The 12995-nt window shown below is 38.4% G+C and overlaps 2 protein-coding genes across 7 annotated transcripts in view; one reads left to right on the top strand and one right to left on the bottom strand.

Annotated features, from left to right (window-relative positions):
• LOC125228499 (phosphatidylinositol 4-phosphate 3-kinase C2 domain-containing subunit alpha) overlaps nucleotides 1-12995 on the bottom strand; it is a 72074-nt gene that overhangs the window by 966 nt on the left and 58113 nt on the right. For 3 of the 6 annotated variants that reach the window (XM_048133084.1, XM_048133083.1, XM_048133085.1), the window contains 3 exons: nucleotides 12567-12712; nucleotides 11915-12079; nucleotides 8862-10777 (listed from right to left, as the gene is read on the bottom strand). In XM_048133084.1, the coding sequence (XP_047989041.1) occupies nucleotides 10679-10777; nucleotides 11915-12079; nucleotides 12567-12712 (410 nt within the window). In that variant the 3' untranslated portion in view covers nucleotides 8862-10678. Of the gene's footprint in view, nucleotides 1-1659; nucleotides 1773-3155; nucleotides 3269-8861; nucleotides 10778-11914; nucleotides 12080-12566; nucleotides 12713-12995 lie in introns of those variants that run through there. The other 3 variants (XR_007177295.1, XR_007177297.1, XR_007177296.1) reach the window with 3 other exon arrangements.
• Nucleotides 61-5258, top strand: LOC125228500 (lipase member H-B-like). Its single transcript, XM_048133087.1, has 6 exons — nucleotides 61-285; nucleotides 1618-1793; nucleotides 2070-2200; nucleotides 3102-3283; nucleotides 4192-4344; nucleotides 4896-5258. Exons 1-6 carry the CDS (start codon nucleotides 192-194, stop codon nucleotides 5246-5248), a joined length of 1089 nt encoding a protein of 362 aa, XP_047989044.1. The 5' UTR covers nucleotides 61-191; the 3' UTR covers nucleotides 5249-5258.

Here is a 12995-nt window from a genome sequence, read left to right as displayed (position 1 = left end):
TTACGCTTTGGTGCATTATCAAATCGAGGTCAAGAAAACTCCACAACAGAATCGCCCATGCATTTTAGATATTAGCACTGCGTTTCGTTCTTGAATCGGGCGACCTTCGCGAAGGAAAATCAATGAAGTTCGCCACTCGTGAGATGAAATAGACTGCGATCAGTCGTTGGTGCAAATTTTTCTTATCTGTGATGGAGGATCGACTTCTTTTAGTGGTGCTTTGGATGTGTGCGTGTGCGGCTTATGAATATGACTCCGGGACGCCGGCTGGATACATGAGTGATTGTGAGTTTGGCATTTCCAAGAAGCACATTTTTTTTTGGATTTCGGATAGTTGGCAGAACCGGCCGGTATCCAAGTGTTATGGAACTTATGAACCTGACGACCATAAATTTGTTTTTTATAAGGATTTTTTATTTATTAAGGTTACTCGTTTCTCGGTAATTTTTTGAAATACCACAGAATACACGTAAATTAATCTGAAAATTGACTCGAAACTTTAGTGCGTTTTTACATTATCGAATATCATATTTCAACCGCCATCTTTGAACATTGCCTTTGAAATCCTTCCTACATCCGATATCGGATCGGCTAATGTGAAGACGCACTTAGGTATACGCCGACTTCACTGGCATGCGCAAGGTTTCCCTGATTGACAGACATAACAAGCAACCTCCGAGAAAGATGGAACTAAAGTTAATATTGACGACCGGTCTGGCTCAGTCGGTAGTGACCCTGCCTGCTAAGCCGCGGTCCTGGGTTCGGATCCCGGTAAGGGCATTTATTTGTGTGATGAGCATAGATATTTGTTCCTGAGTCATGGATGATTTCTATGTATATAAGTATGTATTTATCTATTTAAGTATGTATTTCGTCGCTTAGCACCCATAGTACAAGCTTTGCTTAGTTTGGGGCTAAGTTGATCTGTGTGAGGTGTCCCCAATATTTATTTATTTATATTTATTTATATTTACCTGCTTTAATTATAATAAACGCGATTGATACCCACTGATAGCGACCTTCACCAAGGAAAGGTTGAAGGTATCATATTCCGTCGGGTTCACAGGTTCCCTGACATTGTGGGGTTGCATAAAATGCGTAAGGATCGGTTATACATTGATTGAGTTCATAAATCTTTTTTCTCTAGCTCGCTTTTATCACTAATCAGTCTTTGCAAGTATTTGGCACTTTATCGTTACGCAATTTTTAAGAATAAAAAGTCAATTAATTTGTTATTAAAGTAGTTTATACACTACAACGATAGCTTCCTTTGAAGTTTTATTTAGCAAAATGGGAACTCAGGAAATTCTACAACACTGTTACGTATTGTAATCGAATATAGTGTAGTTACACGGATGTTTATCATTACAAAAAACCTGAGTCCTGTTTAAAGGCTTCGTTTCTCACCCTTAAGCTAAACTAAACTGGTGTAACAGAAAACTGGAAAAAAGAAAGGGAATTTGCATACCGTTTCTTTTTTTTTTATTTAAAGAAAAAAACACAGTTACGTAGTACCTTAAATTAAATTTTCGCCAAACTGTGAGACAGTTTGTTGGCGTTTGAAGAGCGCAACATCTAAATATTACTATATTTCTTTACCTCTACATGATTTTCCAGGCCCTGGAATGAATGCATCCACAGAGTTTTCAGAGAAAACTCGGCGCTCGCTCACTGCCGTGGTCATGGCGCCATCAGCAGGCTACATCAGGAGTAGAGAGACGAGCTGCCGACTCAGCGTACCTGGTGCTGCCTGTGCAGCGCGCTGGATGGATCTGAAGAGGAGGAGGACACAGGTAAGACAGGACTAATGTTGATGGACAACTTACAGACATGGCGGTTCTAACGATAAGTTAGAATTGCCGTGGTCATGGTGCTAGTGCTAGGAGTACTTTCAGACGATTCAGCCAGCCTCAGCGGGCTACGTCAAAAATAGAAAGACCTGCTGTTGACTCAGTGATCCAATGTCCCATGAGAGAGTGATACAATTGATTTAAATTCCCATTATATACCGATGTAGTTTACCTCTTAAAATTCGTTCATGTATAGTTAATTACTCCCAATGATTCCAGGTCCTGGTAGCCGGGTACCTGGACGCGTCGTTCTCTCCCGTAGTCCGGTCAGTGGCTGGCGCGTATCTGAACCTTGGCCGCAATGTCATCCTCGTCGAGGTGTTCCCGCTGCTCATCCGGACATATCCCATGTGAGAATATGTAATCAAGCTTACAACTTGTCAGCCAGTATTCTCAGTAATAAACTAATAACAGTAATAACCAGGAAAAAGGGGAAAAAGCAGCCGTTGAAACAACACATCAAAAGTATCTGACATCCTTAATTTTTTTTTAAACATAGATAAATCATGGATAAATCTGTACAGGACTCGTAGCCAAATGGCATTTCTGCCAATTTTCTGCTATACTCTGTCAAACAAGTCTGTCAGTAAATAAGAACAAAGAAAACTATATGCATCCTTTTCTTTAGGGTGCTAGAGAAAAGGATACCTATAGTATTCTTTGTTTTTATTTACTGAGAGACTTAATTGTTTGACAGAGTATATGCGAAACGCCACAGAAATGTAGTCTGGCTCTGTCGCGACGTATAGTCTGTTCGCCAATACGCAAGAGCGATAGAGATAGATACATAGCCAGTATAGCCACGCAAGAGATATTATATATTAACGTGAGCGTTTGTGCATTCGGCTATGCACATGGTTCGCGGTCAGACATGTCGAAGTTTAAATTATTCTTATAGTTTGGGGCTAGGTTGATTTGTGTAAGGTGTCCCCCAATATTTATTTATTTGCTTATGTGTGGACACTGGACACACATATTTTCTTCTTTAGCGGTTACAGAATGGTACCTACTTGAAATAAAATATAGGTGTGATTCCGTCTTTGTTTGAAATGCCGGGGCAAAACTATAACCTACTTATGAAACGGCAAGGAAGCTAACCCATTTATATGCCGTTGCAAGATAATGTAACACTCAGTCAGGGCTTAACGGAAGAATGAAATATTTTAGAGGGGATTAAAAAGAAGGGTAATTAAGTACCTACCTGCAAGCTAAGATTTATATTGCGTTAATTGTATTTAATTATTTCTGCAGGGCAGCACGCATCACACGCCCACTCGGTAAACTTCTCGGCGAGTTTCTAGCCGAGCTGACTCGAAGAGGTTTACCACCGAGTAGATTAGAGATCTCCGGCGGCAGTCTGGGAGCTCACGTCGCTTACTACGCCTCCGTCAAGTATAGAGAACTTACGGGAAGGAAACCTGCAAGACTTACTGGTTAGTAGCGACTGTACTACATATCAAAGTTCAAAGGGATGAAGCTGCTGACCCAACAAAGGCTTGGCGGCAGTCTTGACGGAAGACTACTGCCTGATGGGTCCGTAGCGAAGAGTACAATCGCTAACGATCCGTGGTGAATACCTACGCAACTGCCTGTATCGCACCAAAAAGTGGCAGATAGACCCAGGATAGTCTGAGACCACGGATAAGTCACGTATAGGGATCGCTAATGGGTTAAAAACTGTATAGGTATCCTGAGTTTGCACTTCAACAGTTAAAACTATAAGCCAAGATTTACATGATTTAAATCGACACGTTAATTCCTATTACTATGTAGATAATAAGCTACAGCTAGGACGTGGTATCTTTACGCACATAACACGTCACAATACATACTTAATAATTGCAGGTTCCCGCAATGAGTATTTCAAGTGGCTGATCGTTTTAACCTTAGAGGCCTTATATTTTCATATCTAAATAATTATATGCAAAAAAATATATCACGCGCGAGTGTGGAAGGCGCTTTACGGCTCTTCATGAAAGAACGTGTTAGATGTTTTTGCAGCTTTCGTCATTTAACATATTAGTGCAGTAGCCAGTAGGTGACTGTACTTATATACGTAGGTACTTTTACTAACTATTCTGTGGATATCTGTCAGTACTGTGATTGCTCCCGAGTGATGGTACACTCACGGACTTTAATTTTTGATGTTGATCCACTTCCAGCTCATTTTATACTGGACACGTCATAGCTTAACTATGATTATAACTATGAAATATCCAGTATAAAATGAGCTAGAAGTGGATCAACTATTAAAGTCCGTGACCGTAGGTACATACACGTGTGATTGTGGTAAATAAATAACCGTTAATGTAATTATTGGAGAATCGTAATGAACTTCCAGGCTTGGACCCAGCAGGCCCCTGTTTTCGCAACCTGCCACCCTGGGAGCGTTTCAACGCGGGCGGAGCGGAACGCGTAGACGCGCTACACACCAATATAGACGGGTTTGGCATAGCTCATCCTATGGGGCACGTCGATTTTTACGCTAATGGCGGTAAGTATACATGTTTTTAGATTAACGGGGCCCCTGTTTCTTGTAGAACAGACTTGGAACGGGTAACAAACTAGGTTTAGATTTGGATTCAATGGTAGAGATAGGATACCTATGTCAACATGAGCAAATAAGTAACACAACATTGATGACATAGGTAGGTACGTGAGTTGAGAGAAGAACAGTTTACCTACATGGTATTTTAACACTACAGACAGGGCCAGATTACGAGAGAGAGAGAAGGGTAGAACTAGAAGAAATGGTAAAAACAGATGGTACGAGTAGGTACTTTTTTTGAGTGAAAAACGTTTTTAAACGGGCGCCAAAATTATATATTTATCTCGGTCTACCTAGATTGAGTGCTCGTTCCGGTACTACAGAGAAACTCTCTTGGCAAGATTAACGGTATTACCGGTATTGTTATGTAGCGCCATCTAGTTCTGCTATCTCGACGACACCAAGAAACTAAGCAAAGCCGTAGCAAGTTATCTATTTAGGCTCGCAAGTTTAAAGTAACTAAAGATCCCACTCACTGTGGTGTTTTCTCCTTCTAGGTGAATTCCAACCATCAATGGTAGGAAACTTCATCATGCCATGCTTCCTACTCTGCAGCCACCTCCGCTCCGCTTTCTACTGGCTCCTTGCCTACGACAACCCGGACAAATTCATAGCAGTCCGCTGCGACACCATGGCACACGCCCGCAAAGGGGACTGCTATAACAAACCTATAGTTCACAACTTCTTAGGGCCTAAAACTAACCATAGCAAGCCAGGGATATACTACTTACCTACATCGGAGAGGACGCCATATTACTTAGGGGAGGAAGGGTTGAAGAAACGAAGATTTGGACATAATGATTATTTGTTGAAGACATCGGTAGAACCGGAGGGGGATGTGTTGGTGTGACAAATAAAGATGTGGAGAATATGGAGCTCATTTTGTTACAAAAACCCTTCATACCTAAAACTAATAGAGCTTAGAATTTTAAGTGTGCATCTTGACTACTTGTAAAGACCTGTACATACTGGATGCACGTACACAAACGTGCACGTTGTAATATACCTAACTAGCTATTTCCCGCGGCTTCGCCCGCGTACTAAAAACTAATCTTGTTCTCCTAAACAAACTTTGGACCTCCATTTCACCCCTTTAGGTGAATTTTGAGAAATCCTTTCTTAGTGCTCCTCTACACCTTCTAAGGAATCTACGAGCCAAATTTGGAATCTCTAGGACCAGCGGTTTCGGCTGTGCGTTGATATTTATTTATTTATTTTATTACTTGACACAGAAGATTTATTAGTTCCATGTGCTCTGCCTACTCTTTTTTGGGACACAGGCGTGATTGTATGTATGTATGTATGTTATTTTATTTAAGGCCGTACAAATATGTGACATTCTTAGATATTTTGGCGGTCTTCTTTGTGTAACATATTACTGTAGGTGACTCTGCCCTTAATTTTATTGTATGTAGTCACAATTTCGTTTGACTCTTAACCCTTTTTCTTTAAGAATAATGGCACTGAAGTTTCAGGTAAGTGGATACAAATGAGGTAGGTATCTTGGATTGGTTTACATAAACAAACGAAATAAAAACAAATATGGTTTATTGCTTTTACAATTTTATACACAACATAATTTTGACTATTAAATCAGATTTTTGCGTCAAGCATGAAATTAGTGATGTTATTGTCTTTTCTTTCAAGAAGTTGAAAATACATGAAACAGAAATATTTTAAAGAAATTTTGGAAAGCTTATGGAAGTCGATATTTCATTAACCAACATTTTTATTTTTCAATAAACAAGATGATACTTTTAATATAACATTAAAACTTACAAAAATGAAGTAAATACATCACAAAACGCTAAAAATGATCGATTACTCCGAAAATATGCAAAAGCATTTGAAATAGCTTTATTCCAATAAATAGTACATCTAAAAATAATTCCTATCTATACTTTAACTGAAGTATAATAAACACAGTCATAATTCATAATAATAATAATATTAAGATGCAGGCGTCCACACCAAAATATACCTTAAGTCGTTTAATTATTATAATATTGTACAGAAAATGTGATTATCACTTTCATTACATTATTAATGTCAATATCAAACAAAAGAGACTAATTTTACGAAACGCAAGTGCCTTCTGCTTGGGATTGACATCTCATTTTGTGCTAAATGATCAACTAAAAATACAGTGCATTACAAAACAATTGATTCACCGTGTGTCAAAAACAAATTGTTTACATTTAAAACAGGCCCTAAAGGCCTGTGCGCACCGGATGCGTGTGCGTTAACGTGCACGACCGCGTTGTATAATATAGATTGTTATAAGAGATGTCACACCGCTTGCGTGAAATGTGCGTGCACTTGTACGCTCACGCAGCCGATGTACTCCAGCCTTTAAACGTGTTAAGTAATAACATATCCGCTCGCAACCTTCAGATCTCAATAAAAATTTCATCATATCAATACAACAATTACATTTTTTATGATTCGCCATTCATTAATATTGGCTAAGTTTTATATAGATGATTATAATTCATTGTTTACAGTAGTATAGGCCAGTTTAGCAAAAGCAAAAATAATATTAACAAGTCTACCAATAAGTCAATTAAGCGATTCTTATATGCCATTGAGAATTGATCATGGAATTGGAATAAATGGGAATGTAAATAAAAATATCTGAGCGGCAGATTTCATACAATAAATAATTTCAATTTCACATAATTGCCCTAATACCTTTATAAAGTATACTTCGTAATTCCAAATTACTTTCAGATATCGGGTAATTCCATAAATCGTTTTTAATTAAATCATATCATAGTTCATTCTCAAAATTACTGTCATACTTTACAAAGGACTTGGATTTTCATCAAGTTTAATAAAAATAAATTGATTAGTCTATAATTATATAAATGTACAAAAGTAGAAAGTGTACAAAGTGATATGCCCTAAAATCGTAAACAATTCGTGTATCACGGCTTATAGCAAGATAATCTCGATATATTTACAATAGACAACAGATTCGTCCATAAATGATTTTAAAGACTGACCACAAATATATAACTAATGATTAGAGATGAAACGAATAGTTGTTTGGCCGGATACCGGATACCGAATATTCGGCCAGCAGAATTTTACCTACAATACCTACAACTTAAGCAGGGAGCGGGCGCGTGTGGGGTGCGTCTTGCAGGTTTTGACTTGATTCGTAGTGAACTTTGCGCGGAGTCCGTTTTTGTTTAAATGTTTAATTTTTTTAATTATAAAGGGCTATGATTATAGGTATTATAACCGTAACTGTTTTTTTTACATTTAATTTGTTTACTCCAAAATCATTCAATCAAAAATAGCACATCCGGTATCCGGCCGGATAGTGCGTCACTATCCGGTATCCGGCCGAATATTAAAATAAGGGCCGAATAGGCCGGATACCGAATAGTAACCGAATATTCGGTGCATCTCTACTAATGATGTAGTGCGAAAAGATTTGCCTTCGTATTGTTACGGAAACGTAAGTTAACGTGTCATGCTATTTCAGCACAGACCAACCCCTATAGACATCTATTACAAGACGACTCGCGGTCGCCAGCCTTCCTAGTATTTGCACTGATATAAGCGCGGGCGCTCGCCGTGCCCGATCAGTATCGACCAAGTAACAGACCCGAAAGCAGCGCGTGTTTTTCGCACAAAAAAATTGGAAAAGGGTATTTTGATGCCTTAAAGATGTCCACCTGTAGTGTGAAATGGTGTGGAAAGGTAACAAGAAGCTCAAATTTAAAAACAGACGGCATTACATTCCACAAATAAGTCATATTTATAATTTATTCAGAGCCGGCATAGGTCAACTTACATTGGCCACTTACGCGTCAGTAGAGGGACAGTCATACTTCTGTCCCTTTTCATCTGGCGCGACTGCCCGCCGTCCTTGAAACGGCCAATCACAGCGCGCTTAACACATTCCCCGCCCGCTCCTCGCACCCCAAACACTGGTGACTCGTATCGCGAACCAAATATACAAGACTGCCACTCTATAGGAGGTTCTCTGTGTATTTCAGTCAGGCTCAGTACAAAGTGTAGACTGAACTAGCGTAACAAATACGAACGTTTCCGGAAAAATACGAAGGAGACTCTTTTCGCGCTACATCTATACGCGCCATGTTGCGGAATTTCATGAGAACTATTTTCTTCGTAGTATTTTCAACTGTCACCACATACACGAGATTGACAGCGCCCTCTAGACAATGCTCATATATTCCTGGTCAGGCTTTACACAAATTCCAAGGTTTTTTTTATATGACGCGAGTAGATAGATTAATCTAGCTTGTCTCAATTATAGCATACACCATGTTTTATTTGTTTTCCGTTAAATTCGACACGTTGTTAGGCTCATTATCAGGAACCACCCTGTATATCACTTTTAGTTAAATTCGCAAAAAAAATGTTTTCATCGTTTTCATACATAATAAATGAATAAGTTAGTGTGAGATACCCTTAAGAATAATATTCAAGTTAGTGTCAAGTGATTGACGACACATGTTAAAACAAATAACATTGGGAAGTGGTAAAGGCTGTCACACACGTGTTCAGTAATTATTTTTATTTTTTTAATAACACGATAACCTTACGGTTATCGTGTTATTACGAGTTAAGACGCTAGTTTTTTTAGAGAAATTAATTGTATTTGATCTAAAGAACCATCACTTAAAGTTAACGGAATTCAATAAAAACAGGGTGTATAACTCGGCGGCATTTACATACAAGACAAGCGTCGAACTAAGCTTATAGATATGCATTTCTTTAAATTTATCAAATACCAATTATATCTTTTAATAAAGCTGCCTTTTTATGAGCAAATACTACTCTCGAATACGTACATATAATACTAAGGATACATTAACGGTACATCATTTCAACTACCTACATCATAAGGAATGTGCACACTAGATGCGCGCACGTGGATTGCGCGTTGTAATACTTATACGGATGTTTATGAGCACTTTCAAAAATTGGGACTTAACTAAATGTCAGTTTTGTGACGACAGTTAAGCATGAAATTTCAATAAAAAATATTGCTTTTGTGTTCATTACATAAACTATAAGCAATAATTTACATTTAGAACATGAAAAAAGTTGGTTTCTAGACAAATTGTATTCTTAATTGACGTCACAAAACTGACATCGAGTTAATTTTTGTTAACAACTGTCACTAATTTTTGATTCCAATTTCTGAAAATGCCCTTATGAGCAGAGATCGGACAGTTGGGCGTCATTTGTATGACGTTTTCGGAATAATGAACCTTATGTTGTTAGAATGGCGCCCAGTTGTCCGATCTCTGCTTATGAGACGTCACACCACGTGCGTGACATGTGCGTGCACGCCTACGCACACGCATTCCGTGTGCTCTGGCCTTAAGAGCAAAGGTATTAAAATATTATTTAACTATTAAGCTATCTATGTTAACATATGAGCCGATCTTTCCTGAAGCTGAAAATTTAACTTCCAGAACATATTTAGAACTTCGATTCTTCGTGTTCTTATTACGATTATTACCAGTTCAGTACATTATTTTGGCATAAATTGTCATTTGACACACTTTTATAGATTTTGCAGCATTTTGAGAGGCAAAATGGAATTACAATATTAAGACGACGAGATTTTTGAAATTAATAGGGAATTTTTAGCTTCGTGTGTACACAGTTCAAGAACATCTTTTCAAACCAACTTTCCAAATATAATTATTATGTACACATTTCTTATACACTTGTGGATATATTTTTGGCAAGTTGAATTATAACGATGTTTCTGAACTCGACCGTACGAGGCCTCTTTCTAAAACGCAGCGTAGCCAAGCAAACAATATTGAATACTAAAAGCTATTTGAACTGTAAACCAACATTTGAAAATAACAGAAAGATTAATTTTCCGTTTCCGATTGTCAACCTATACACAGTGACATCTTTACACAAGCCGCAAATTCAAATGAACGCACTTTAAAAATGTGTATTTTTTCCACAAGACAGTGTCTATCTATACTCTGACACACCCACATTCTTAGTAGAAAAGCACGAAATACAAATTTTCTATAGCAGGACGACGCCACTCATCTCTCATCAAATTAGCTACTTCTTTATTCTGATAAGGTCGGTGTGCTAGAGCCGGGGTCTTCAAACTTTTACTGGATATAGTTCCTCCAATCAAAGAAAAAAATCTGGGCGGGATTTGAACAGTTCTATATAACTACAGTATAATTGTATAAGTCGCGGTTACCTCCACAATATAGCAGTCCTATCTAGCGGTCCACAGCGCGGACCCTGCGAGCAGTAGCTACCGGGGTATGTATTCCAGAGGGTACCACGCAACGGTTTCTTGACGCAAAGGTAGAGTGTTGAGGGGTATCATCACTCCGCCGAGGAATGTGTTTTCCTGTTAACAATACAGAAGATATGATAAGTTATAAACTGAAATAGATACCATACACTAAAGAAAAAGCGATCAAGCCCACTGGTGGCGAAGCCGGGAATCGAACTACTATCGAATTACTACTTAAACAACTCTAACAGGTAATATCCAAGCACGTAGATATCGAAAGTCTAAGGATAGGGTTCGAGTCAAATGGGACATAGTAAACAAAAATGCAATTTTTTTTTCCATATTAATAACAACATTTTGAGATATGTATAATACTGAGAAAGTACAAGATGGGAGTTTTCAGTCACTGTCGCATAAGTTTTGATGACTTGGTCGAGTCCTACGACCCTGGTAATATCTGAATAATACTGACACATAAAGAGATCAATTACACAAAAGATCCATATCGTCACTACTTTTAAAAAATCTCGTATTTCACGCTGTTCCTCAAAGTTAAAACGCAGTAAGTCTATATGCATTCCATACATACTTACTACAATTTTCTTTTCATTGACAGACGAAGATACAAGTTTTTTTAAAAGTAGTGTCGCACGCTAAACAGCCAAAAAACGGGCACTTTGAATGAATGATTTATTCACAAGAACATAGTATTAGTATTACTATATTCTGCCATTCGGCATGTGAAATTAGATTGTATTCATGCAAGAAACAGAAGTCCTGAGCTACCTTTTCGTGCACAAACACAGGTTTGACATTGACTGCTGTCATTTAATGCCAAATAACAGTTGATACCAAATCTAATATTAAAACTTAAAACTAAAGAAATCGTCTAGGGCATAAAAGCAACAATCACACAATAACTTATACAGTTTGTTTTTGAAATCCGTATAAGTAAGGGTCTTTAAATATGCTGGAATTTTATTATATATTCTGATACCCATAATGTAGGCACTTTTCCTTCTGACTAGTAGATTATGCGATGGCACTGTCATTTGGAATTGCCGTACAGGTCTATTGACAACATTTTTTACAGCAGGAAACAAGTCTGGGTTCTGCTTGACAAACAGTGACATTTCATATATGTAAAGGGAGGTCAGAGTTAGGAGTCCAAGTTTAGGAAATAAAGGCTTACAGGTTTCTATTTATGGCTTTTTGAGCAACTGTACTAAAAACAATATTTACAAGAATTACCTGTAAGGAGTCGTAGTGCCACACCGTGGCTTGTAGACACCGGTTCTGTACCACGTCTATGGGCAGGCGGTACTCCAACATTTCCATGAAGGAGGGGTGCGAATTCCTTTTCAGCACGCGTGTTTTTCGCTTCGTCTCTTTGGTAGGGTCCGGTACAAGGTACACCTGGGAATATAGAGATTGTTAGTAGTATTGCTTGATACATGAGTATTATAGAGTTACTGTCAAAGTAAAATGTGTAATCACAGTGCATAGACTGCCATCTCTCGACACAGGCTTAAAACTTTGGAACCTCAGTTTTGACAATTTGGCCCATATTGTTAGCTTGATATGTGTTAAAATGTCAAATATGTGGGCATCTTCAGAATTTGGGACCCCCCAATTAGCGTAAGTTGTTAACAAAACTTAACTCACTGTCAGTTTTGTGACGATAATTAAGCATGAAATTGCAATAAAAACATTATTTTTGTGTTAATTACGTGAACTTTAAGCGATAATCTACATTCATAATGTGAAAAAAGTAAATTTTTAGACAGATTTCATGATTAATTGTCGTCACAAAACTGACAGCGAGTTAATTCTTGTTGACAACTTACGCTAATTGGGGTGACCCAAATTCTGAAAATCCCCATTAACCTCATTTGGAACTTACCTTGACATAAGGGTTGGGCGGGATGCCCTGCGCGGTGGCGGCCAGCGACTGCGCGTGCAGTATGAGCACGGACAACACTCCGCCGGCGTACTGAACCGACATCTTTAGTGAGCCGGACCCGGTGTTCTCAGCCTCCGCGGTCTCTCCTGGTGATATAAGGAATTTGTGAGACAAAACAAAGTCGCTTTCTCTGTCCCTATGTCCCTATGTATGCTTAAATCTTTAAAACTACGCAACGGATTTTGATGCGGTTCTTTTTAATAGATAGAGTGATTCTAGAGGAAGGTTTACATGTAGGTATAGTACCCGTGCGAATCCGGGGCGGGTCGCTAGTGGAAAATAAATCAAAAGAGGCAGGTCGGTGATTGGGAAAAAAAGGCTAAACTGGAATTGGACAGGTCATGTACGTAGGATACATCCACAAAGTTG

Source organism: Leguminivora glycinivorella, chromosome 8 (assembly GCF_023078275.1).
Source record: "Leguminivora glycinivorella isolate SPB_JAAS2020 chromosome 8, LegGlyc_1.1, whole genome shotgun sequence".
Taxonomy (NCBI): Eukaryota; Metazoa; Arthropoda; class Insecta; order Lepidoptera; family Tortricidae; genus Leguminivora; species Leguminivora glycinivorella.
This window is presented reverse-complemented; position numbering and strand designations above follow the sequence as displayed.

Excerpts from the sequence above, each read along its gene's own strand:
- LOC125228500 (XM_048133087.1), top strand. The coding sequence starts at position 192 with ATGGAGGATCGACTTCTTTTAGTGGTGCTTTGGATGTGTGCGTGTGCG. Across the intron at positions 2,201-3,101 it reads CTCATCCGGACATATCCCAT|GGCAGCACGCATCACACGCC; the intron begins GTGAGAATATGT and ends TTATTTCTGCAG. Across the intron at positions 4,345-4,895 it reads CGATTTTTACGCTAATGGCG|GTGAATTCCAACCATCAATG; the intron begins GTAAGTATACAT and ends TTCTCCTTCTAG.